Below are 27034 nucleotides of genomic sequence, written 5' to 3'. Positions count from 1 at the left end.
TGGGAGTGGCTACGGGCGGCACAGAGCCTGCTCCGCCCCGCACGGGCGGCTCAGGGGAAGCGCAGGGCGATGTCCGGACGCCCGGGTTCTAGTCTGACTGGACACAAGACTGGGGACACATCGCCGGTCCCCGGGGGTCTCAGTTCCTCCGAGTGTCCGACGGGAGGGCTGGGCCAGCACGTCTCAGGGCCCCGCCGCCCACTCACCTTGGGCTGGATCTTGATGGTGGCGATGTCCGACTTCTTGTCGATGTCTTTGATGGTGGCCTCGTAGGTGTCACCGCTCTGCAGCTGCACCCTGAGCTGCTGCCGGCCCGAGGCGGCGCTGCTGCTGGACACCACGTGGGCGTTGCTGACGATCAAGCCAGCCTCCGACACGATGAAGCCTGAGCCGCTGGACAGGGGCACGTTGCGGCCGAACAGAGGGTGTCTGCGGGGAGGCGAGCGGCGGGCGTTCAGGACTGGGGTGGGGGTCGGCCGCAGCAGTGGGCCGGGGGGAAAGGAGCAGAGCCCGTGCCAGGGCCCAGGGTCGCATCCCAGCTGTGCCACCTCCTGGCTGTGGCCTCGGCCAGGTCATTAAGTCTAGACCCATTTCACAGCCACAAAGAGGGGCCCATGATCCGTGACTCGCCATCTGCGAGGATGAGTCAGGAGGCCCGTGAATGTCAGACCCGTGACGATACAGCAGACACTTCCTGCCCTGGAGCCAGACAGACCAGGATTCTAACCTCAAGTCCAGCCCCCACGTACATCTGCCTGACTGTGGGCAGGAGGCCGACCCCTCTGAGCCTCAGTCTCCCCATCTAGGAAATGGGCTAACAACACCGGCTCCACTGAGCCGGGGGCCTGCAGGCAGTTGGTCAACAAGCAGGGCTGCTCCTGGCATAGGGAAGATGCGGGATGTGCACCGGGCCTCCGTGGACTGTCACACAGCAGGTCCCCAGGGAATGCCAGTGTCCCAGATCTCTGGCTGCGCAGAGAGAGGGTCTAAACACTGAGGGGAGCGTGCTCTGGCGCCTTCCCACTGCTGCCTACCCTGAAGCCCCAGATGGCGCGAGGAGCAGAGCTGGCGAGGCTCCGTTCCGTGAATTCCACGCCACGTGCCTACAGGGGGAGCCCTGGACGTGGCAGGGCAGGGACACCGGCCTTAGCGTCTGCCTCCGTAAAATGCGATGGAACAGGTGATGCAGCTGGCATGGGGCCCCGAGTCAGTATTCTCTGGTGGAGGACAACACCCCGCCGCGGCTGGAGCCCTCTGAGTAGCAACCTCAGCTCCCAGGATGCCCGACACAGCTCGGGACCTACCCCGGGAGGGGGGTCGGTCGCCTCTGGGACCCCGGTGCAGGGACTGGATGGAGCAGGTCATCGGTGCCTGAGGCTGCTTGGCAGAGACAAAGGGAGGGAAGGAGGAGGGATGGCAGGGAAGTCTCCGGGGAGTGGGTCTCTAGGAGGTGCAGAAACACCACCTCAGCATCAGCAGGACCAGGACAGCTAATGTCACCAAGAGCTCCCTCTGAGCCAGGGACCAAGTCATTTCGCGCTCACAGCCGCCCTACAAGGTAGGCAGGCCTCCAGTTCGCAGGTGGGGAAACAGGACCAGTGACGTGAACCAGCTGCCCGGGTCAGGCAGGAAAAGGGCACAGCAGGGGTCTGAACCAGGCAGCCTGGTCCCTTGGCCCCTCTGCAGGGTGACCAGAGCATCTGTCCACTCACGCCGGCAACCAGCTTCTGCCCCCACCTAGTTCCACGTGGGCCCCTGAGTGGCAGCCGCACCTGAGCCCCGTGGGGCTGCCATGTGTAGGATTTGTCGAGTGTCTGCAGAAGGGCCCCAGGCAGCCCAGGGCCTCCTCTCCGGCTCCAGGGTCACAGCCAGAGGCACATCATTTCCTGGTGTCTGGGATCTCGGCCGCCTTGGCCTCACATGCGGACATCAGCCTCCAAGGCTGACGTGGAAATGGCATCACCGCCTGCCATGCTGGTTTGGGGGTCTGATGCCTGGGGCTTTCTGGAAAGACGCTGCCCCCTCCAAGCCACCTGCAAGGCCAGGGACGTGCCACTCACACGTCCAGTTGTCATTTCCTTAATGACACGTCTCAGGGTCTGGGGCCCGTGGAAAGGACAGTGAGGGGTCAGCGTATCGCAGGGGGATGGGCTCAGCTTTGAGGTCCAAGAGACTTGGGGCAGCTCTGCAGCTCTGAGCCAGGGGCAGTTCCCCGGGCCTCTGTTTCCACATCCAGAAAATGGGAACGTGGGAGCCCGCCTTACGGATTCATGGGAAGGTGCATAGGCTGCCGGTCAGCGCTAAGGGGCAGGCTGCCCGGTCTCTGCCTCTCCTTTAGGAGGCGGGCACACGGCAGGGCTGTTTGGAGCAGCATAGGCGCTGTAGGAAAGGCAGCCCGCGTGGCGCTGGGCACACAGCAGGCGTCTGACGTCACTGCTGAGCTGACACCATTAGTCTCCCCCGCCCCGCCCCGCATGGAGCATTCAGTGGTGAGCACGGTCCCTGCCCTCCAGAGATGGGGGGCAGTCCTGCCCAGTGACAAGGGCTCCCATTACTCAAGCTCCACAGCTGGCGAGCAGGGGGCCCTGTGCTGGGGCCAGGAGTCAGGGCACGAGTAGTTCTGCCCACTCCTGGGGACCCCCAGGGCTACCTGGTCCTCTGTGCCTCAGGTGGGCATAATGACACTGGCCGGCCTCCACCACTTGGGGAGAGTGCTGTGAGGACGAGCAAGGCCCTGGGGTCGTGGTCGAGGCCTCAGTGACCGTCCCCTCGGGCAGCGTGGCACACGCCGCCCCCGATCCCAAGAGGATGGAGTGGGGTTCTGACCCTGTGTGTCTCCTCTGGGCTGCTACTGGCCAAAAGGTTAGGAACTCCGATGGAAGAAACGCTTTAAATTTGACAAAAGTCATGCTCTTCGTGTCTTCTCTCTGGGGGGTATAAGTCAGTTTGGGACTAGACCCCAGGACTCCACAGGAGCCAGCGGCTTGCCGTACCCCTGTGACACCTGAGCAACCTCCGACCTCGCACCTGCTCGGTCCGCGGGTGAGGAGGTCCGGGTCAGGGAGGAGGCATCCCCCGCAAGGGCACCAGCAGCTCGGCAGTCTGAGCGAGGCCCGCCGGACCCCACGCCCGCTCTGGTTTCTGCTGCCCCCCAAGGCTAGGACTGAGTCTACTTTGGGCCCAGCAGATGTGGGGGAGACCTTGGAGGGGCGAGAGGGGCTCCACGTACCTCAGGAATAGTTCTATGTGGACCACGGCCGGCGCGATCTTCTCCACCACGTCAGCGATGAAGTTGAATTTGTACCGCGCGCTGGTCAGCTGGTGGAGACCTGCACTGGCAGGAAGAACCAGGTGCTTTAGTGAGGCCCAGACAGCTGGGAAGGGGGGCTCACTTGCCCCAAGGATGGTTAATGCTGAGCTACCTCACCTCACATCGCCAGGCCGGCCAGGAGGCTCAGAGAGGTCAGAACACTTGCCCCAGGCCACACAGCACTGACGTGACACTCAGGCTGGATCTGGGATAGTCCCCCTGGGCCGTCGCCCTTTCTCTCAGATACAGCAATGTCCTGGCGTGAGGAAATCGACCCTTCCCTTTGCCAGCTCCGGCCTGTCCCTCCAGGCCTTGGGCTACTGCAGTGGCTGGACAAGGTTACAGCAGAAGCCCCTGGTGCTCCCTTCTGAGCTGCAGGCTCCTGGCCATGGTGTGGCCCCCATCTGGGCCAGGTCAGCTGCCGCTGTCTGAGTCGCCAGGGCCCCGACCCTGATCTGTGTCTAACTTAGCCAGGCCCCAGGCTGGCTTACCAGGCAGCTCACGACCTTCCCTGGAACATTCGCCGGCTCAGATTTCTGCTGCCGTCAGCAGTGGAGCTGCTGCTCGCCAGGACCACAGGCCTGAGACGTGTGGGTGGCACAAGGCCCACACCCCTTTGGTCTCCCTGTTCGGGCACGTGCTGGGGTCTCCCAGGTCCCCGCCAGAGACCGGTGCTGTCTGGAACCCACGCTGCCCAGCCCTGCTTGTAAGGGCTCCCAGGGCCTGAAATGAGTACTGGGCTAAGCACCATTGAGCTCCAGCTGTGTGGCTTTAGGCAAATCACTTACCCTCTCTGGGCCTCGACACCTCACCTGAAATGTGAGACCAAAGGTGCCTCTCCACCCCCATCCCCCAGGGAGCTGTGGGAATAGGCTGTGACTTGCCAACTGTAATGCTCCCTGCCTCGGCAGGGGTGGGAGGGGAAGAGGGGAGCCCACCACCCACCCTGCTCCCTGACGTTGGCGAACAAAGAGGGCTCGGCCCGTAAGGTCTAGCTTCGCAGCTGATGTCTCTTGATGGTCTCTGGGAAGTGACTGAGCATCAGCATCTAGAGAAAATCTGGTTTTCCTTGTTCTCCAAAGGGACGGGAGGGAGCAGGCTGGGTACAGCACAGGCGCAGGGTGCAAGGCCACAGTAGGTGCCTCATAAACATCGTGGACAAACGCGGTCCCCATCCACAGCCCGACTCATCTCCCCAGCTGTCCAGGGGGGCAGCCCTGGCAGGGGTCATCAGCTCCATCCTAAAGGTGGGGAAACTTGAGGCTCAGCTCGAGAACCAGGCTCTTGACGGGGGCTGCAGGGCTCCCTTCCTTAGGGCCCCCCCAAGGCCCTGACTGTGAATTAAGCCTGAGCTGGGACTCGGGGCCCAGAGGAGAGCTTGCCCTGGGCTCCTCAGTCCGGGGAGGCGAGCAGGGCCCACCCCACGGATCCTGTGGTGTCTGCCTCTCAACCAGCCTGTGGGCACCGGTCACGGCGGGCCCAGCCCCCTGCGGTCAGCCTGAATCAAAGGCCACCTATCCGGGGTGGCTGGAGACCGGCTGGGAGACGTGGCCCACCGCCGGCCACCTCGTGGCTCCCTGATGATCAAACTGCGGCCGCCAGGGACCACCGTGCCCAGAGGCAAAGCCCAGTGGAGGGATGGTGTCTACGATTCAGAGGTTGTTGTTTGTGGGCAAGGCCCATGCCGGGCCACGGCTCTGCCTCTCCCAGCACACGTGGGTGTCAGGCACGTTTATTTCCACGTGGATAGCCAACAGTCCCTGAAACTCTGGAGGAGAAGCTACCTGTCAGCTAGCCCGTGGGGCCCGAGCCTAGCTCTGCCTGCCCAATCCCAAGGGCACTGGGAACCTGCATTCATGCTCTATCTTAAAGGCACAGGGAAGGAAGCCAGCCACCAACCTTCTTGCCCCTTCCATCCCCGGCAGGGCCCTGGTGACTTCCAGGTTCTGCTCTCTGACAAGAAAGCTCCCCTACTAGGCAATCCCCACATCACCAAGGTCCCGGAGGACCCCAGGCAGTGGGGAGGACTCAGCACCAGGCCTGGATTTACTCTGGCCAAGGCTCGTGCCCACCATGCCATGCTGGAACAGGCAAGCCCAGGTGGGTGAGGCCAGGTGTCACCCCTCCCTGCTCTGTAAGCCGTGGGGGCCACTTACCCCCAGTCTCTGCTCCATCATCCACCATTCCCACGTGGACCACTCCCCAGTTTTCCCTACCACGATGCTCTGGCCTGTCCTGGATGCAGCTCAAATCTCACCTCCTCCAGGCAGCCCCCCTGGCAGTCTTCTTCCAGCCCTCCTTGGGGCTCCCAGCATAATGCCTCACCCACCACACTCACTCTCATAGGGATGCTGAGTGCCTTCCGTGTGTGTGCTCAGTGCTGGGGACAGGACAGTGACCAGCCAGCACAGCACTGTGTCACCAGTGACGGGACAAGGGGAGGCCCAGGGTGAGATGGGGGAGTCCAGTGGCACCCCTAATCCAGGCCTGGAAGAGCACACCAGGAGGGGAACAGAGATGCAAAGACGCAGCATCACGCATGAGGGCAGCTACGGGTGGATTCGGCCGACTCCAAGCTGGGCCCAGTGTGAATAAGACAGAGGAGGGGTGAAAACATCGGATCAGAAGAGGCTGCGTTGCCACGTGACTCCATCCCGGATCTCAGTGACTCCAAAGCTTTAGGCGCATCTGTCCAGCCCCTGGCTGACCCAGCGCAGGTCCCGCAGGCTGAGTGCCCCGAGCTGCCCAAGCGGCCGAGGGGCTGACCTGGCCACCCGCAGATCTGGATGGCACGGCGGCCTCCCACCACATGGTTTTCTTTCCAATGTGGCCTCTCCAGACATCACTTAAAATAGGCGACACTCAATTTCACGTGACGATTTAAAAACCAAAACCCTCTGCAAAATATTCACGGGCCAGAGGCTGGCGGGAAACACGTCAGAATATATCACGGTGGGTATTCGGGGGCAGAGGTAAAGTCATGAGTGGTTTTGTTTTCTTTTGTGGGTTTTCCAAATGTTCTCCCGTGAGCAAGTTAGATATAGAAAGAAACAGAAGAGAGAGAGGAAGGCCTGGACGGGCCGTGTGCTGGGCTGGGGTGTGAGACCGCGAGAGGCCGGACTGTGTTTCCCACCATCCCCGGCAGGGCCCTGGTGACTGGCGGGCTGTGGAAGCTCCAAGGAGAAGCCGGGCTGGGCTCACCTCCCACCCAGGCACCAGCTCCTCTGGGACACACACATGTCCGGATCCCCCGATAGCCCAGCTGTAACCAGCATACGTGAACCCCCAAGGCAGCCCTTGAGAGGGGGCACGGGAGGGAGGGCCCGACCCTAACCCAAGGACGAGGATGCTCTGCTTGACCCCACCCGGCCCGGCACACAGTAGGTCTGCAAACACCACCACAAAGAGCATCGTTCAGCCTGTTAACCAGGGTTTGGGGGGAGCCGCCTCACAAGAGCAGCGTCAGTGTGTCCCAGGAAACAGGCCAGAGACAGAGACGGTTTAGGGTGGAGACAGGCCTGGAGCTATAGCCCCAGGTCCCATGGACTTCAGAGCGCACGCCCGCCCGGACCCCACGGCCTGGGGCTCCCCTGCGGAGGTCCTGGGTCAGCCGGCGGGTGACACAGGCCCTGCCAGGCCCTGTCTCTTTAAGCTGGCGAGGTGGGTGGTGGGGAGGAGGTGGGAGGCGGGCAGGGCCTGCTCCCTGGTCCTCTTCCCCACACACAGATGAATCATGCCATGAATCAGTGGGAAGGGAAGACGCGGTTCCCACTGCCTCTTTCCACATGAAAACCTTGGGCCCCACGGCTGGGAGGCAGACGCTGTTTATTTGGGGGTTTTGACAACCCCCATCCCCGCCCTCACACTGTCCTGGAGCCAAAGTTCTGAAGTCAACAGTCAGTCTTGACCAGACTCAGCTGTTAGCATTTCTTTTGTTTGTTTTCAAAAGTAAGCTGCAATCCACAGGCTTTGCAAGTTCCAGTCAGGAAGAACTCGACACAGAGCAAAGCAAACAAGGCCAGGTGTCCAGCAGTGGCGCCCTCCCGCAAGAGGAAGGGGCACAGCCAAGGTGGAAAGGGACGGGGAGAAGGGCTGGCAGGGAGCCAGGCGGGGCCCGGGGCCCCACCTCCCACATTTCTGCATGTCAGGGCTTCCGGCACAGCGGTAGACTCTGAAAGAGGACCCAGGATGTTCCAGCTCTGGACGGTCACAACTGCCATGGCACGGATGGGGAAATCGAGGCCCAGGGTGGGCCAGTGACTGGCCCAGACACCCCACAGGGCCACTGGTCCTGCTGCACGGGTTGTGTACTGCACAACTCCAGGACCATTCTTAACAAACATCACAGCGTGACTACCTCCCTTGGAATCGTGCAGTGCGCAACCTGCACAGCCGTATGCGTCACCCGTCCAGCACACGATGGGCAGAGCCAGGACTGAGACCCAGTTCTGTCCTCTAACTCTGAGGTCACTGCCCCTTCTTCTATTGCCTCCTGCAATCAGAAGACACCGCCCCCCCATCACCCAGTAGTTAGGTAAGAGCTGGGAAGGGAGGGGCCATCCGCAGGTGCCCACAAGGTCCCAGGCTGCGCCCATCTGTCCATAACACTGACTACAGCCTGTGGGCCAGGTGGCAACCTCTCGGCAGGGTTCACGGACCTGGGTGTCCAGGTCCCATTTACATCTGCAGCCTTGCTACTGCCACACACCCCCGACCCGGTACCCTCGGCTCTGGTTCCCCAAGCATGCGTGCTCTGAAGTGCCCCCCCAAACCTTTGTAATCAGTCCCTCCCTCATCACCGCCAGGCCCAGGCCAACACACCTCCCCTGGGGAGCCTGACCTGATTCAGTGGGCTCAGTGACCCAGCTCACTCGTCTGGGGCCCAAGGCACCTGGTGACCCCTCCAAGACCTGTCCTTCAAGACTGTCCCCGTGGGCTGGGCGCCCCTGACCCACAGTGGTGAGCGGAGAGCAGCAGGGGAGCAGGGGAATTACCAGGGGCTCCCCCACAGCCTCTCGCCCTCACCCCAGGCCCCACCCACCACCCACAAGGGGCAGGCTTCAAAGCCCCAAGAGCCGCCTTCCGGGTCTGATTAGTTCCCAGGACGGCTCCCTGCCTGTGTTTTTCTTTTTCTTGAAAACATGCCTGTCCCCGAGTGAACTGTCTCCCCGCAGCCAAAGACAGCGGTTACAGCTCCCGGGGGGCGATGCTGCTGTCCGCGACCCCCAGGCTCCCGTCTCCGGAACCCAGGGCTGAGGGCTGCAGCCAGAACTCCCTCTCCGTGAGCCACGCCAGCCGGGGTTCTGGGCACTTATGAGAGCGGGGAGTTCTCACAGCAGTTCTGCAGGGCAGGAATCTTCACCCATTTTACAGGAAAAAGGCTCCGAGAGGTCAGGAGACACGCCAAGGCCTGCAGCCAGGGCCCAGACCCCCGACCCCCGGCACGGCTCTCTCCCCGTGCTGGCCCTCAGCCAGGGGGACTGGCCGTCCCGCCCCCAGGAGAGCCCAGCCTTGGCCGGTCCGCAGCTTAGGGCCAGCCTGGCTTTTCTGGCTGTGAATCCCACTGGGGCTGCAGCCAACCCTGTGGAGGAGAGGGCTCAGCTATCAGCTCGTTTGTGCTTTGTCAAAGGGGCCCCACAGGCCCGGCAGGACTCCGGGATGCCCACAGGGCCGCCCAAGCTACGGAAGCCAAGGCGGGGTCAGCCCCTGGTCCTCCTCTTACAGGAAGCCCTCCCTGCCCTGACTGGCCCATCAGCTGACTCCTCTGGGTTCAGGCTCCTCAGCTGTGACGTGGGTACTAAACGAGGCCAGTGGAACCCCCGTGGGCAGGGCCTGGCACGTGGCAGCCGCTCCGCAAACACTGCCCTCCAGATCCTTCCCGTCCTCCACTGCCCCACCTTCCTCTCACAAACTCCACTTATGTCAGATTCGTCCATTTGTCAACATTTAGGTTTATTCCCACTGACGCCTATTAATCAACGCTTACGTTGTGCAAAGCACTTGAAATTCGTTATCTCACTGATTGTCAATGACCCAGTGAGGAGGATCTGTTGTCCCCATTTCACAGATGAAGAAACTGAGGCGTGGAGAGCTTAGACTTGCAGCGTCTCTCCACGGGAAGTGGTAGAGCTGGGACTCACCCCTGAGCAGCCGGGAACAGAACTGGGTCTCCGTTGTGGCTCTGCCCATTATTTGCTAGAGGGGCTAGAGAATACAGCTGGGCAGGCTGGGCACTGCTACCCTCTGCACCAGACCGGGCATTCAGTTTGGGATGTGCACACACCCACACGTCCTGGCCACGTCTTTGCTACGCTGAGGACAAGGGGTCTGTGATTCTCTTCTCTTTCCAACCTGTTTACTCAACACCCTTATCAAAACCAAGCAGGGAGGCCACTTCCTCAAGGTGCTGGAGGCCTGCCCGGGGTACGGGGCACTAGATGCACAGTCAGGAGGACCCGGGTTCAGCACAGCTGTCCCTCCCCACCTGGTGACCTCGGGTAGCCCACGACACCTTGATGAGTCTTTTCTTCTAAAGGGCCGTGACAAAAACACCCAGACACGATGTGTGTTTAGCCCAGAGCACAAGGTCTCGCCCTTGACCCTGGTAAAACCTGGTGGCTTCTCACCCTCAGAGCAGGCCCAGGAGGAGGCCGCTTTCAGACCTTCTGGCAGGACACGCCAGCTCACTCGGTCAGCCGCCGGCTACTCCGTCATCCAGTTTGCACGAACCCCAGGTTTCCAAGGAGGCCAAGCAAATCTCTGCTTGGCCTCATTTTCCCCAGAGCCCCCGGCAGCTGAGAGGTACGTGTCAGGCCAGGTGGACGCAGCCAGTGGGTTGAGTCTGGCACACCCTGGCTCCAGCTCTCCCAGCACAATGCTCGCAGTTGGCCAAGTCAGGGCATCATCCCCAAAGCGGCTGGGTGTCTCTGCTGGGTCCCCTCGGATGTGGACTTGAAGGCAAGGACGGACCTGGATTTGGGCTGGGTGGGGGTGGGGCTCCACAGGCCTCACAGGTCATGGCGGGGCCCCCAAAGCCTGGAGAGCTGATGAGCCCGCTACCGCGTCCCAAACCTAGGCCACCCCTTCTCAATGACGCAAACTGAGCAATACTGCCGCCGACACACGGACAGGGCCACTCGTTAGCCAGGCTCTTGTCATGGAACCCCGTGCCCCACTAGACACCCTCCGTGCCAGAGTCCCCCGCCAGAACCTGACCACAACTCTCCGAGCCCGCTGCTCCAGGAGAGGCCCCGCCCCCCACCCTGACCCCCTACCCCCATCAGTCATGACATACTAATGCCTCTGGAGCCTGTCCCCCTCGGCTGTCCCCCTAGCCCAGGCCTCCTCAGTTCTTCCTCCTCAGGGCACCAGACTCGCACTAGCTGGGCCCCTGCACCCACTCTGTAAACCTGTTACCCATAAGCCTTCAGGGGTCCCTCGCCTCCTAAAGATGGGTCACCCTCACAGCTCCTCCATCTGGCACCAGCTTACGCTCAGCAGTTCCTGCCGTCCTCCTCAGCACAGGCTCTCTTTGCCTCAACCTCTCCATGGCTGTTTAGATGCCACCTCCTCCAGGAAGCCTTCCCTGATCTATGTCTTTCCCCATCCCGGAGATGGGTCCTCCCTCCCCTGAGTTCCACACATTGTCATCTGTCCCTCACAACACAGATGATCAGGGATTTCACAAGGACTCAGCTGGTGGTGGCGATGGTGGGCAGGCTGCAGAGGCCAGGACGTACTGAGCCTGCAGGCTGCATCAGAAGTCCTGCTTGGTCCCAAAGCCAGCGGTCCCAGAGTCACAGCAGGGCTTTGGGCTGGGGAGATGTGCGTCTCACACCCGCCACCTCGGGCCACCGTGTGGAGGTGCATGGGAAGGGGAGAGGCCCCGGGGTGCTGTGGGATCCCAGTGCACCTCCAGACCAGCTCAGTGAGCGTGGAGGGCGAGGGTGCTTCCCAGGCCGAGCCCTGGAGGGAAAAGCACAGCTGCACAGCACCCCGGGCCTTAAGCTCCTCTTGGCTGGACGCCTCGCTCTTCACGAGTCCTCAGGAGCTACCAGATGCTGCAGTCCGGCCCTGCTGTCTGGGCAGGGGGAGTGAGAGGAGTGGGGATGCCTGATGAGTCCCGAACGCAGAATTCTGAGACCCACAAGGCCCCAGGAAGCTGCTAAGAGGATTAAAAATCGAAAGCCGACAAAGCGCTTAAGTCAATAGAGCTGAGCGCCTCTGTTGGCACCTGCACTGGGGCTGAACCATAAAAGCTGATGATTAGATGTCACGTTGTGTACCGCCCAGGGCTTGAGATTCTGGTTTAACTGCACGCTTGAAGGCCTATTTGTCTGCGGTTGTAGGCAGAGAGGCTGTGAAAAGGGACACCTCTGCTCTCCGCAGACCCTCTGCACACAGTTCTCTGGGTTTTACTCTCCCATTGATAGATATTCACCCACACCGTGTAGTATCAGCCTAGCACAGACATGGGAGTACACAAGAGCTCCACGGATAGGTAGTGAACCCATCATCACTGGAGGTATGCAAGGAGGGACGCCCACCACGTGGGCCAGCCTTTCATTCCACAGCACCTACTGAGCCTAGGTGCTGGACAGATATCTGTTTGTGGTCACTGAGCTACTGTCCTCTTCTCATCCTCCTGTTTCCCTCACTGTCAGTTTCTCCAGGACACAGATGGGGTCTGCCTCATTACAGGGGCCTTGTTACCAGCCCACGGCCAGCGGGACACACAGAGAAGGTGCTTCACGGACGTGGACTCCCTCAGTCAAGAATAAAGGTTGCAAAATGCCTAGACCACCTCCAACCTCCCTGCTGACCCCCGGCACCCTGGAGCCTGATTCTAACAGCATCCACTACTTGGGAGAGCTGGTACTGGGAAGGGGACCACAGACACCACCGAGCTGCAGTGGGCAGGCGCCAGGCCCACCCTGAGCCCTCTGCCTCCCAGACCCACCAGGTGGCTGGTTCCGAGCCCCAAGTCAGAAGGTGCGATGGGTGCTCAAGAAATGATAACGCCCATCTCCGTGACATCGAGTGGCACCATGCTCCCAGTCTCCTGGGCACAATCCAAACACAAGACTGACCTCATCACCCTCACTTCTCTTAAAACCTTTCAATGGCTCTCCCGTATAATCATGGCTAAGCCCACATAACGCTTCCCAAACCGGGCTCCCCGGAACCCCGGTGTGCCAGGAGGAGGCCACGCGTGTTCTGCCAGGAAAGAGCTCTGTTGAAGTTCTCTTGGGAAGCCCTGGGTTTTATCATTTGGTGGGGCTTTTTTTCCTTGCTGTAGGTTTTCTCGGAAGCTCTGATAGACTCAAGCGGAGTGTGAATCCCCATTGCAGGGCTGGCGTTTACTTTCCCAGACTTTTGGGGCAACAGGACACTTATTTTCAGAATCCCAGACATGATTCGGGAAGCCTGGCCTACAGGACGAAGCCGAAAACACGACATTTATGGGCCACTTGTGGTCCTGTCCCAGCCAAGCCGCCCGCCCTGGGTGTCTCTCACAAGCCTACACGTGCAGGCGCGCACACACAACTGCTCTGGGCTACGTGGCTCACCACATGCACATGGCTCCACGTGGTGGTTCACGCTGCCTTCTCTTCCCCGAGAGCCTATCCCTCCCGCTACCTGGAAGACGTGTCCCCATCCTTGGAGATTCAGCTTAGATGCCCCTCACCCCTGAAGGTTTCCCAGCGCTCCAGGCAGCCGTGCTCCCCACGGCAGAGCCTGTTCTGGCGGTCAGCATCTCCTGGTGGGCAGCTGCGGGCTGAGGGCACACAACGGGGCCTGACAACTCCATCGCCGTGAACTCCGGGCCCAGCGCAGGCTGCCGCACTCAGAGCACCTGCGGAACCGACGCCGGAGCCTGCGTTCCTAAGAGGTGCCCCAAACAAATAAGGGCACGGTAGGGTTTGCCAGCATTTTCTTCCACAGGGTCAACCTGTGTGGCAAGAAGCAACCCAGAGCCAAGTCCAGGTTAGGGGAGGCTGTTCTGAGGTGTGACGGGACTGAGAAATTTCCTACCCCGATGGCAGGTCCCCACGGAGTTCCAAGCAGTCCAGAGGCTCCACAAGCCCGCTCCCCGTTCCTAAACAGCCCTCAGGTGACATGCGTTTTAAGCGCAGGGCAAGACAAGAAAGGAAACACCCCATGTCACTCAATTGGTGTCTCTCGAAAATCCGGACTGGATATTTAAGGCCAGGAAGGATCGCTTTGCATCCGACACCCAGGCAGGCAGGGAGGGAGATGGGGACCAGGGGAAATGAGACACAACATGGGTAAGTTTTGATGAGGCCAGAGGCTGGAGAGATGTAGAGCTAGACCAGGCCCCTCGGAGTGGTTAGGAGAGCACCGGGTTTCACTGTTGACTACTTCTGTGACCTGGGGGACACCACTTTACCTCTCCCTGCCTCAGTTTCCCCACCTGGAAGACCAGAAGGCTGGTTGGATGATTTCTCAAAGAAACCATCACTTGTGCCCGGGGAGTGTGGACAATGAGGCTCCGCCCCGGCTCTGAGCCTGTTTCCCCAGGAGACCGCTTCATTCCACCCCCCACCCCCGCAGTGCTAGCGGAGCAGCCCGACCGACCGAGAGCGCTTACCCGATGGGCAGGCGCCTTTCTGCAGCTGGCGCACGGGCGTCCCGGAGAGCTGCAGCGCGCGGCGGCTGGCCGCCTGCAGCGCGCACACGTTGGCGTAGGTGTGCCCGTCGGTGCCGCACACGGCGTGCGCCCAGCGACACCGACACACGCCGCGCACACACTCCAGGCTCTCCCCGCACGGCGAGTCTACGGCGCGGCCGCACGGCTCGCCCTCGACGGCGGCGCACACCAGGCAGCAGTTGCAGAGGTCGGGCACGTAGCCGCCGGGACAGCGGGGACTCGGGCACCGCGACACGTCGCAGCGCGCGGGGCACGACGTGGCCAGGGGCTCCCGGGCCAGCGCCAGCGCGACCAGGGCGGCCAGGACCAGCGCCCGCGCCTGCATGGCGGACGGGCCCGCGGCGGGCGGCAGCGCGGGGGACCGGCCAGGGGCACACCGAGGCCGCTGCTCCGGGCGCCGACGGAGGGAACGCGGGCGGGAGCGCGGCCACACGCGCCGGCGGCTCAGGAGGGCGGGCGACGGGACCGCAGAGACATGCCCGGGGCGCGGAGAACGCGGGGCACTGGGGAGGCGCCCGCTCCCTCTGCGCAGACGGTGGCGGGTAGCCGGCCCCGCCGCGTTTAAAAGCGCCGGCCTCCCGCCCGCCCTCGCTGGAAGGGGGCGGCCCGGCCCCTCCGCCAGCTCCGCCCCGGCCCAACCGCCCCCGCCCGGCCTTCCGGGCCTGGACCCACCCGAGGCCGAAAGCGGGGCCTGCCTGGTCTGGGAAACCGGTGTGATGGATATTCTGCGACCCCGCCCCCCGGCTAGGGGCCTTGGGGAGGAGAAGCCACCGGTGTGCGGGCCTCCGGCACCCCTGGGGATCCCTGAGCTAGCCGAGTTCAAGACTGAGTTCCAGTGACCTCAGCTACTCCCCCTCCCCTCCCCTTCCTAGAAATGGGCCGTCCCGGCTCCTCCCCCCCCCCCACCCGCCTGCCTCCCCTCCCTCTCCCCCGCCCCCCCCCCCACCGGGCCTCCTCAGCCAGGAAGCCCTCAGGACAGGCCCCGACCAATCCACGTTGGTGGGAGGGATGGATGTCACCCCTCACGGCTCCCCACCTCCACTGGGGACAAACCTTCAGGAAGTGCCGCCCCCACCCCCTGTCCTCAGGCTTTAGAGCTTGGAGGATGTGCTCCCCCAGGCTCTGGACAGGGCCTGTCTGGGGGCAGCCCCGCCCTCGGTGCTCTGTGGCCCTGGCAGTTGTCTTACAGCTCCGTGCCTCAGTTTCCTCTCCAGGAAAGGGGAAGGAATAGCGTTTGCTGCCCCATAGGACGTAGGGAGAGTCCCACGCAGTGGATGGTGGAGGAATGTCCGCAAGCACTTTGCGCGTGGCGCGCAGTCGGCCCATGGCACCGGGAGGCTGCTCCATCCTCCTGATTATTCCGCACACGGTCTCTGGTCTCTGAAAAGCCACTTCAGACCCACGAGGGCCCAGAGCCTGGTGACCATGATGTCATCAGCGTGACAAGGGCCGTGGGGATCCGAGGAGAGGGCAGAACCCTCCTTTGGAGGTGAGCTTCAAGAGGGTGTAGGGTCTGGGACTTCCCTGGTGGTCCAGTGGTTAAGACTCCGCGTTCCCAATGCAGGGGGCCCGGGTTCGATCCCTGGTCAGGGAACCAGATCCCGTATGCCGCAACTAAAGATCCTGCATGCCGTAACTAAGACCTGGCGCAGCCAAATAAATAAGAGGGTGCAGGGTCTGGATGCGGTCATGGGCCTGGGGGCTGGCGGCGTCCAGCCAGGAGCTCTGCCCCACCTGGGCCAAGGGTCCACAAGCAAAGGCAAGTCAGAGTGGCGACCCATTCGGCAGAGAAAGCCCTCGGGTGCAGACCCTGGAGTTGGGGGTCTGTACCCTCTCTGGCAGGCCCTTCAGCCGCCTGGTGAGGTCTGGAGAGCCCTGCTCGGAATGATGTCTTTTAAATGCATAAAACAAACTGCAGAGCATTACCAGGGGAATTCTTGGAATAACCCAGAATGCCAGGGGTGGGGGACCACAGGGCTGGCCTGGGCCTCCCCCAACCCTGGCCAGGGCTCCTGGTTTGTCTCTCCTCTAGGGAGGGTGCAGGTCTGAGGGGCAGAGGGAGTGGCCCACGGGCCCAGGACCTCCTGGGGGCACCGTGACCCAGGGTAGGCTCCTTGGGGGGCCTCAGCATGCCAGACACCCAACCCTGCCGGGATACTCCAGTGCACAGAAAAGCAGAGACCTGGGTAGGACCGGGAGCTCATTTCTTCTAAACCTTTTGTCTACAGGTGGGGAAACTGAGTCTCAGAGAGGTCCTAGGCTGGCCACAGCTGCAGACCAGAGCTCTCACAGCCCTCTACAGTTTACACGGGACAACGCCTGCTGTTCTTGGGCCCCGAGGCTGTTCAGGTGTTCTGCTTACATGATTTGATGCCATACTCACGGCTGCCCTGGGAGGTGGGTATCGCGATCCTTGAAGGAAGCGCTGGGATGCACGGGTCACAGTGTGTGGCAGCCTGGGACTCAGTCCATGCCCTTCCCTCAAGACCACACTGCCCCCAACGGTCACCTGATTTGACCTTTACAACCGTCTTGCAAAGGGGATATTTATTCCCTTTGTACAGATGGGGAAACTGAGGCCCAAAGTGAAAGGGCCCATCCGTGGCTTCCCTTCTGCCCTGTGAAACTGGGGTGCAGTCCCTGGGGTTGCCTTTGTTTTTGCCTGAAATAGGCAGGCCCTTCTCACAGAGGCTGCAGTGAGCATGGCTGGCCCCAGGCCCAGAGTGCTCTGTCGGCGAAAAGGGAATCTGTTTCCAGATGTTCCTGCAGCTGCCGGGGAGACGGAGGGAGCAGCGCCCCCTGCTGCTCCGACTCCATCCTGCCTCTGGGTGCGAACCAGGGCACCTTCTGTGGCTTCCCCTTCTGCTGCAGAAGCCCCTCCCGCTGGATCTGAGTCTCCGCCTCCACCCCCCGTGGGTGAACGTCCTCGGATGCCTAGCATGCTCCCAGGTGCTGCTTCAAGGAAGGTGGAGGCTCTTCCTATTTATTATTCATTCATTTATATTTACTCCCCCTTACCCCCCACCGTTGGTACTTAAGGCCTTTAACAAACAAGAACAAGATAAAAAGGAAGGAAGATAAATAAATTAAAGCAACAAAGAGCGATAGAAAAATAATGGGAAGCCAGAGGTGGAGCTAATATACAAATTCTTGTCACGAGATGCTAGTTTTTAGCGCATGCCCATAAATTTGGCTCCCAGCTTCCTGGTAGCCAAGGCAAAGATGGAAACGTGATGTCCATGTGGAAGGAAGAAGCCATTACTCCAAAGCAGCCTGACTTCTCACTACTAAGGGGAAAGAGGTGTCCCCAGGGAGCCTCAGAAAGGATTCTGCAGGATGGCCTGACACCTTCCACAGCCGGTCCCGTGTGGCTCCCCAGAAAATAGCTCTCACTGGGAATGAGGGGCAAGCCAGACCAGGGATCCTGCAAGAAGCTCCATTCCTTAGCAGGTGGGATTCAGACCGGCCCGGGGGGGGGGGGCAGGGGAGCTCTGCAGTAAGTGCCCAAGCTTGGAGGAACACCCTAGAACCTCATTCAGGACCTGGAGCAGGTGATACTGAACTTGATGAGAACAGGCCTCACTGGCTCGTGAGGACGCCTTCCCCACGTAACACACTATACCGCAGGGAAACAGCTCCACGAACCTTTCGGTGCACGGGCTGGGTCAGCCCATGTGACTCTTGGCACACAACACGGCAGGGCGAGAAGGTTCCAGAAGAGGGGAGTGGGCCAAGAGGACTGAAGGCCGTCAGACCCATGTCAACGAGGGCCGCGGACACTCCGCCCTGGGACCCTCTAAGAAAACATAGCCCAGGGGACCGAGGCATTCTCCCCATAGCCTGGCGCCCAAGGACCCAGGCGGGGAGACGGGTGGGGTTGCCTGGCGCGTCCCTGAGCACCGGCAGAGCAGCGAGCGGTGGGCGGAGGGCAGTCGTGCTCCCTGCAGACTCAGCCCCACGGTCACTATCATCTGGGTCGTGCCTGACTCCGCTCCAGGTGTCAGCCCCTCGCAGAGAGGGGCGGTGTCTCATCTCCCCAGCGCTGGCCAGGCTGGGCGTTGGCCAAGGTTACTTACGCTAATTGGAATGGAGTTGAGTCTGTCCAGGCGGGAGCCCTGGGGGACCTCCAGCCCAGGCCTCCATCTCTGCACAGAGTTGGAGAGCCGGCCGGACCTTGGTCCTCGGGTCGAGCTCTCCAAGCTCTGGGAAGCCTCTGCCCTTTGACCTGAACTTTGTCTAAGGCTTCCCATTGGATGAGGTCATGACTTAAGTCACTTTGGGGACGTCGCATCCCGACCGCGCCTCGGCCTGCAGTAAGACTCGTCAGCCCACGTTAGTGGGTGACTCAGAGGGTGGGACCCCTGCACAGGGTTAGGGTGGGGAGGGGGTCAGGGTGGGTGGGACCCACTCTGTCTTCAGCCCCCAGCCCCTTGGCCCTTATCACACTTGGAGGAGGTAAGTCTCTCTGAGAGAGAGACTTCCCTCCTCACCCCTGTGTCCTCCCTGGCCCCTGGCCTCCAGGGACAAAGGGGGAGGGGCCGGCACCAGCTAGCACTCAGGACTGCTCTGGGGACCCTGGGGAATAGGTGCTACTATAATCCCCATTTTGCAGGTGGGGCAGCCAAGGCACAGACAGGTGGGGTAAGGTGGCCAAAGGCACAGAGCCTGCCCGGCACGGCGCAAGATATGGACCCAGGGTGTATGGCTCCAGAGCGCATGCCCACGGCCAGTTCACTGCGTGGTCTCGGGGCGACCACACCATGACAGCACGCACGGAGGATGCTGGGACAGAGGGAAGCCTGGGGGCTGGACGGGGTCCACTCTGGGGCCCAGGGGAAAGGAGGGCCTTCCCTGAGTGGACTCTGAATGCTGGGGAGGGGTTTGCTGGACAGAGCAGGAAAACAGGGAACCCCAGGAGAGGGTGCAGGGGTGCAAAGGGGGCCAGCAGGGTTAGGGAAGGCAGGCCTTCTCTCTAGGGCAGCGGGGACCCCTGCAGGAGGAAAAGCAGCAGCACGACATGGTCAGCTGTTCTGAGACAACTTGTCCTGGCTACATGAGGGCCTGGACTGGCCAGAACGGGGTGTGCAAAAAGTAAGCGACCTGGCGGGGGATTCTGCAGAGATCCAGGTGCAAGGTGATGCCTTGGCGCCAAGTTGTATGCGGGTAAGCGACAGAAAGCCCCACTCCAACTGGCTTCAGCAAAAGAGGGCTTATCGGTGCACCTTCCTGGTAGGTGCAAGGTGATCTAACGTCAGGTATGGCCCGATCCCAGTCCCAGGTGGCAGGAAGATAAGTCTCAGAGACTGAGCCGAAGGAAGCTGCACAGTGACCGAGACCAGCAGATCTCTGGGTATTCCCTTCACAGAGGTGGATACTCTGCTTGCACACCTCTAGTGACGGGGAGCTCACTACCCATCAAGGCAATCCTCCCCGTTGTTAGAATGTTCCTCCTTCAATTGAGCTAAATGCTGCTCCTGTAATTCCCACCTCTGGACTTTGCTGGACTCCAGGAGACTGTGGAGAGAACATCAGTTCCCTTATCTACAAAAGAAAGCTGCAGGGACTTCCCTGGTGGTCCAGGGGTAAAGTGTCCGCCTTCCAATGCAGGGGTTGTGGGTTCGATCCCTGGTGGGGGAACTGAGATCCCACACGCCATGGGGTAACTAAGCCCATTCACCACAACTACTGAGCTCGCGCACTTCACTGAAGATCCCGTGTGCTGCAAACAAGACCCGACGCAGTCAAAAAACAAAAATAAGAGTAAAGAAAATTTAAAATAATAAAGAAAAAAGAGAAGGTTGCAAACATCAAAGGCTGGTCATCACGTTGCTTCTCTATTAGTTCCCTTGTGACCTTGGGCCTCAGTTTTCTATCTATCTAGAGAATGACAAGAAGGAAACTTCCTCCTGGGGTTCCTAAGGACCGACAGAGGCAGTACGTAGGGATGTAAGATGGCCCCCAAGGTTCCTGCCCCCGGTGTACACACCCTTCCTATGCCCCTTGAGTATGGGTGGGCCTGACCTAATCAGGTGAGCCCTTAAAAGGGCCTGGGTCCTTCCTGAAGGCAGAGGCTCAAAGTGTAGAGAGATTGGAAGTGTGAGGGACCCATGGAGGGGGCCACAAGGCAAGGACCTGGGGTGACCTCTAGGACCTGAGTGGTCCCCAACCGACAGCCCACAAGACAGTGGGGACCTCAGTCCTACAGCCGAAAGGAAATGAATTCTGCCAACAGCCTGAAGGGCCTGAAGATGTCTTCCCCGCTGGGCCTCTAGTGGGGGGTTGCAGGCAGCCAACACTGTGTGAGACCCTGAGCGAAGTCGTGCCGGAGTCTTGCCCCACAGGTACCATGAGACAATGCGTGTGCGTTGTTTCCAGCCACTAGGTTTGTGGTGATTCGTTTTGCGGCACAGAAAATGAGTACAGGAGGTGAAGGCTGAGTAAGTGTGTCGTTAACTCTGAGGGGACAGAGGGGTGGAGGGGTGGAGGGGTGGAGAGACAACAGCCTGGAGGAGGGGAGGCAGCGCTTGGGGCCAAGTCCCAGCCCCGGAGACAGCCACTCCTGGGCCCCGCCTACTGGCCCAGCTCTGCCCTGTCTCGGGGAGTTTCTTTAAGTACCACAAGGCGGGCGCTAGTTACACCCACCTCATGGGAGCAGAAAACCAAGCTAGGAGAGGTTGAGTGGCTTTCCCAAGACCCCAAAGCCGTTAGACAATGGACCCAGGGTTAGAAAATAGTCGGGTCTGAACCCAAAGTTCATGCTTTTATCCCAGCACCACACTTCTGTTCCACGCCCATTTTAGAGAAGGGAAAACTGAGGCCCAAGAAGGGGAGGTGGGTTGCAGAGATGCCAGGCTAATTGTTAACAAAAGGTCACATGATTGAGCCTCAAAGCATCTGTGTCTGGTCCTCACCACATCCTCCCATTGACATGCCCGTTTCACAGATGAAAAGAGCAGGGCACAGAGGTTCAATAACTTGCCCAAGGTCACACAGTGAGCAAGGGAGCTACAGAATCGGGATTGGAACCCAGACAATATGCGTCTCCTACAAAACCTGGTTTGGAACCAGCAGAGCTGCGTGAGGGCCGGGCAAGGAAAGCTGAGAGGAAGGAGTGGGTAGGCATCTTAAAGGGGTCCCGGCTGATTGAAATGATGAAATCAGAGCCGCCCGGCCAGCAGGCCTTGGTCATTTTCCCTTCTTTCAAGACAACAGTTCTCCGGTTTGACTGTCTGCAGCCCAAGCCCTTCTTGGAAATCACCCTGCCCGACCTCAACACTGACAGGAGTTGGACGTGAACCTCCCCCTGGACCAGATCGGCCCACCCCACTCCTGGGAGGGTACATCCTGTCCGTCCTGTCCAGCAAGGCGGCCCTCACTGGACAGCCGGCTCACCCCCCAGCCAACGGAGCAGCTGTCCTGGAGGCAGCTGGGCTTCTGTCCACCCTCTGAGGAGCCGCCAGCCTTTGTTTTAGCCCCTGAGGCCCTTCTCCATCCTCGCCGGAGCTGGGGGGCAAGTTGATGCCCAGACACAGTCACTCTGGCCATCCAGGGTGTCAGGATGGGCAGGCTTGTTGGGAGTGATGGGCAGGGATCTGGTGCCCCTTTCCCCTCTCCCCTGGGCCACACTGCTCTCCAGGACCCCTGAGCTGTGTCCACACGGTCCCAGCAGGCTGCTAGACTGAAGGTGAGCCAGAGAGGAAGCACTTCAGAGCTGAGGGCGAGGGGACCGCCTGCTGGCCCTCTGGGGCTCCGCTCCAAGCTTTCATGCTGCTAATGGGACACAGGTGCTCCCTATCCGCCCCCCCACCCCACCGCCCCGTCAACGGTCCTAACATGAAACCCGTTCCCACCATGCTCTGTGCCCAGGTGTGGTTTAACCCCCGGGGCGGGGGGTCCCTGTGCAGAAACTCTTACCATCCCCATGTTTCAGGCCTAGGGAGGTGAAGTGACTCACCCAGGGCCACACAGCTGGGCCCTGGTTTGTGGGTGGCCAGTTGCAGACTGAGGTCACCCAGTCACAAAGATGAGCTGCTCCGGGCCAGAGGGAGTCCCACAGGAGTCTAGAGTCCCCACTGAGCATCCTCCTCATGGGCTTGCACCCCGTCAGGGATGGGAGCCCCTCCCACGCACCCTCCAGGGCAGCCCACCCCCCTTTGTTCCCTGACCTGGCAGAACCTCACACCCATGTGTCTCCTGCCAGGCCGGGCTCCCCGCGGCTACCTCAGCCTCTCAGCCTGGACCCAGGGCAGACCTCCCAGCACCCACCCTGTGACAGTATAAGCCCTGGAGGCAGATCCTGGTGCTTTCTGAGAACCGCTTCCCATTTTCCCAATCAGCTGAGCCTGGTTTCCTGTCCTCCTCATGAAACTCAGGTGGGTCTGAACCCAGTGCCATTCAAGGGTGAGCCCTGATCGGCTGAGCTTGTCAGTATATCCCATCCCCCTTCCATGGTGATTGTTTCAGGGGTGGGTCCTTTACCCTACGAGAGCCAATCCATATAAGGTACCATTGGCTGACACTGTTAGGAAGAAACATTTCCTTCTGCACAGACACTTTCCCTCAGCGTGGGAACCAGGAAAAGTGGGACTGGCAGTCATCTGATGACCTTGAGGGGACAGTCTGCCTTGAAATGGAGCTAACTGAGGAGTGGAACTGAGAAGAGGAGAGAAAGCAAGCTGGTCTTGAGCCTGGATCATGCCACGCCTGAAGCTGTTGTTTCTAAGCTCTCAGTCGATTGAGCGAGTAAATCCTCTGTAATGTGGAGGTCAGCTTCATCTGAGTTTCCTACAGTTCCCTGCAGCTTAGATTGTTGTACAGGGGCTGTGCCCAGCCAGACCCTGACAATAAACATAGATTCAAGGGGAGCACCCAGCCAAGTGGTGGGGGTTGTGCACCTGTCACTTACAGAGTTCCTGCCACTGCTGGGCACTGTCTCTTTTATGGCCCCATGACAAGGTTCCCTTTGTGCAGGTGAGGACCTGAGACCAAGAGATCGCCGAGTCTCACCCAAGGCTAGGATTTGAACTTGGGTCTGTCTGACTCCAGAGCCCATGCCCTTCTCTGCCCCTAGGCCGTCCCCAGGCACTGTATGTGTGCTGGAGCCCAGAGCCTGGCCACACTGGACATCCAGAACCAAGGAGGCCATGGGGCTCCCCACCCTGTGGACCCCACCACGCACAGCCAGCCCGCCAAGTCCACTGGCACTCTCTGGACCGCACATGTCAGGGGAGCAGCGCTAGCTGGCTCTGAGTGTCCCTGCAGGAGGCATGGGCATGGCCTACGCCTGGCACTTTGGGAGGCAGCGCATGGTATAGCCGTGAGCCAGCTCCAGGATGCAGGGGGCTCGAAGCTCAAGTTTTAGGCTCTGCCACGTCCTGCTGTGTGACTGTGTCAGTGCTCTTTCATCTCTCTGACCCTCAGTTTCCTCCTCCTTAAAATGGGCACACTGAGCTTCCCTAGTGGTGCAGTGGTTAAGAATCTGCCTGCCAATGCAGGGGACACGGGTTCAATCCCTGGTCCGGGAAGATCCCACATGCCGTGGAGCAACGAAGCCCGTGCACCACAACTACTGAGCCTGCGCTCTAGAGCCTGCAAGCCACGACTACGGAACCCACGCACCACAACTACTGAAGCCCATGTGCCTAGAGCCCGTGCTCCACGATAAGACAAGCCACCGCAACGAGAAGCCCGCGCACCGCGACAAAGAGTAGCCCCCGCTCGCCGCAACTAGAGAAAGCCCGCGTGCAGCGACAAAGACCCAACGCAGCCAAAAATAAACAAAAATAAAAATAAGTAGATTTATTAAAAATAAAAAAGGGCACACTTGGCTCTCACCCTCCTGTGTACTACATTGCTCTCAGCTGCCACCAGGTAACCAGCTGAACAGGCGGCAAAGAACCAGGGCCCCTGTCCCCACCTCTCAGCCTGGGTACCGCCTCCTCTAAGTACCTCAGGACTAAATGTACCCCACAACTCCCGGCCCTGTGGATGACGGCTTCCAGCCTAAACACACGCCCCTCACCCGCCCATCATCTCTTTGACTCTCATCCACTCCCCTGGCCCAAGCCCACCCCTCCCCTCTCTCCCAAACCCCGGATGTCTGTCCCCATCCCCACCGAGTGACTGTGTCACAGCGCATCCGGCGACCTGTTCCCAGGACTGCTCACCGCAGGGAATTCCTCCTCCAGCCCTCCTTGGTCCCAGCTCTTATATCACCAGAAACTGCTCCACCTCCGAAATCTCAGTTTCTAACAATCCCCCTTGGTTTTATTTTATTTATCTATTTATTCTGGCTGTGCCGTGGGGCTTGCGGGATCTTAGTTCCCCAACCAGGGATTGAACCTGGGCCACGGCAGTGCAAGCACTGAGTCCTAACCACTGGACTGCCATAGAATTTCCCCCACCCTTGGTTTTAAAACAAATATAACAACTTCATCGGGATATAATTCACATGCCATACAATTCACCCTTTTATAGAGTACGATTCAGTGGTTTTTCAGTATATTCACAAGTGTGTACAACCATCACTACAATTAATCTTAGAACATTTCCATCACCCTAAAAAAAACCCTGTACCCGTCAGCTGTCACTCTCCATTTCCCCTTCACCCAGGCCCTGGTAACTGCTCATCTATTTTCTGTCTCTAGGGATTTGCCTGTTCTGGACATTTCATATAAATGGAATCATACAACCCGTGGTCCTGCTGTGACTGTCTTCTTTCACTGACCATCACGTTTTCAAGGTTCAACCATGTTGTTGCATGTATCGGTACTTGATTCCTTTTCATGGCTGAGTAATGTTCCATTGTGTGGATATACCACATACTGCATTTCCATTTGTAATCCATTGTCGTCCATTAATGGATGTTTGGGGTGTTTCCATTATGGAAAACACTGTGAACATTCATATGTAAATTTGTGTGGCCATAAGTTTACAGTTCTCTTGGGTACATACCTAGGAGCGGAATTGCCGAGTCATATGGTAATTCTATGTTTAACCATTTGAGGAACTGTTTTCCAAGATGACTGCACCATTTCACGTTCCCATCGGCAGGGAGGCTCTGATTCCTCCACATTCTTGCCAATACCTCTTATTTTCTGTCTTTTAAAAAATTAACATAGTTATCGTACTACGTATGAGGTGGCATCCCCTCGTGGTTTGGATTTGCATCTCCCTAATGATGAGCATCTCTTTGTGTGCTTATTGGTCATTTGAATATTTTCTTTGGAGAAATGTCTATTCAGATTATTCGCCCATCTTTAAACTGGGTTACATGCCTTTTTATTATTGAGTTATAAGAGTTCTTTATACATTCTGGATAAAAGCCCTTTATGAAATATATAACTTGCAAATATTTTCTCCCATTCTGTGAGTTGTCTTTTCACTGGTATCCTTGGAAGCACAAGAATTTAATTTTAACATGGAGTCCAATTTGTCTATTTTCTCTTTTGTTGCTTGTGCTTTTGGTGACATATCTAAGAAGCCTTTGTAACCCAAGGTCACAAAGATTTATTCCTGCACTTTCTTCTAAGAGTTTTATAGCTTTGCCTCTTCCATTTAGGACTATGATCCATCTTGAGTTAATTTCCGTATGTGGTGTGAGGTAGGGACCCAACTTCATTCATTTGCATGTGGGATGCTGTGGTCCCAGCACCATTTGATTAAAAGACTACACTCTCGGGCTTCCCTGGTGGCACAGTGGTTGAGAGTCCCCCTGCCGATGCAGGGGACACAGGTTCGTGCCCCGGTCCGGGAAGATCCCACGTGCCGCGGAGCGGCTGGGCCCGTGAGCCACGGCCGCTGAGCCTGCGCGTCCAGAGCCTGTGCTCCGCAACGGGAGAGGCCACAACAGTGAGAGGCCCATGTACCGAAAAAAAAAAAAAAGACTATACTCTCCCCACTGAGCGGTCTTGACACCCTCTCCCCTCCCCCACTCCGATATACAGCACTTTGTCCATCACCTGTCCTGCTCACGTGCCCCTCTGCAACGGTTCTGAGTCCCAGACCCCCTGGAGACGACCAGGCCTGACCTTTCCCGTTTTCTGGAGTCAGTCATCGTCCTGGGGATTTTCCTCTCCCTTCCTTGGGCGGCTCTGATCTTAGTGTCCATTCCTCAAGAAGTCCTCGTGAAGCCTGTTCTCTCCTCTTCGCTCTCTGTCTCTGTCTCTCTTTGTCTCTCCACCTCTGTCTCTCTATCTCTCTGTCTCTGTCTCTCGCACAGGTTTTCTCCTGGAATATTTGAGGGCAAGTTGCGGACGTGACATCTCTTTACCTTCAATTCCTCGGTGCACGTGTCCTAAGCACAGGGGCGCCCCCTGCATATCCACAACACAGTGAGCAAAGGCTCAGGTCTGCTTCTGGGGAACCCGACCAAAGGCGGGCTGAGGTGAGAGGGCAGACCATCTGAGTGTCCAGCCTGAGGTGAGGCTGGGAACCCAGCCCAGGAAGGGGCAGAGTTGACATCCGAAACCAGGAAGAATCCACAGCATTTCTGCAGCGCCCTGGGGACCCTGGCTCATTAACGACGCTGCCCTAGAGGCTTGCAGCTTACGGGGGGTGGGACAGAGGTGCTGACCCCGGCACTGGGACCCAGGCAGCCTCTTCGCCCTCCCCGTGGCGGGCTCGTGTCACTGTCTGCAGCGTGTCTCCCCACCAGCTGGGCAGACAGGCAGGGACACCGCCCCGCCCCACCGTACACACCTGCCTTCCCACCTGGCAAAGCTCTGCCTGTGAGCCGCCAGGTGGTTGTTAGCTGTAAGTGTGTCCGGTGAGGGAGTCGAGGTGCAGAGAGACGGAGGTGCCGCTTATAGCACGGGGGTGCCCGCTGCTTCCCAGGATCCAGACTCTGGGCAGAGTGCCCACGGCCAGGGCTGTGCTGCCCAGGACTGGACGCAGCTCCTGCCTCCCAGGCCCAGCCAGAGGGCACCGATGGTGGCGTGGACGTCCCCACTGGGCAGCACTCAGCATAGCCGGAATGTCTCACCGCCTGGAGGAGCCTGAAGGAGGCTCTCTGTGGCCAGAGTGTGGGCAGGGATGGAGAGGTGGGCTCTGGC

The 27034-nt window shown here is 59.5% G+C and overlaps 1 protein-coding gene across 1 annotated transcript in view; it reads right to left on the bottom strand.

The window, feature by feature from the left end:
• Nucleotides 1-14307, bottom strand: part of HTRA3 (HtrA serine peptidase 3) — a 28554-nt gene extending 14247 nt beyond the window's left edge. The window contains exons 1-3 of the mRNA XM_065877524.1: nucleotides 13923-14307; nucleotides 3230-3329; nucleotides 207-429 (exon numbers count right to left, since the gene is read on the bottom strand). Of these exons, the coding sequence (XP_065733596.1) occupies nucleotides 207-429; nucleotides 3230-3329; nucleotides 13923-14307 (708 nt within the window). The remainder of the gene's footprint in view (nucleotides 1-206; nucleotides 430-3229; nucleotides 3330-13922) is intronic.
• Between the last annotated feature and the right edge of the window lie 12727 nt (nucleotides 14308-27034).

The sequence above is a fragment of the Phocoena phocoena genome, chromosome 5 (assembly GCF_963924675.1).
Source record: "Phocoena phocoena chromosome 5, mPhoPho1.1, whole genome shotgun sequence".
NCBI lineage: Eukaryota > Metazoa > Chordata > Mammalia > Artiodactyla > Phocoenidae > Phocoena > Phocoena phocoena.
Note: the sequence above shows the minus strand (reverse complement) of the source record. Positions and strands in the feature narration are given on the sequence as shown.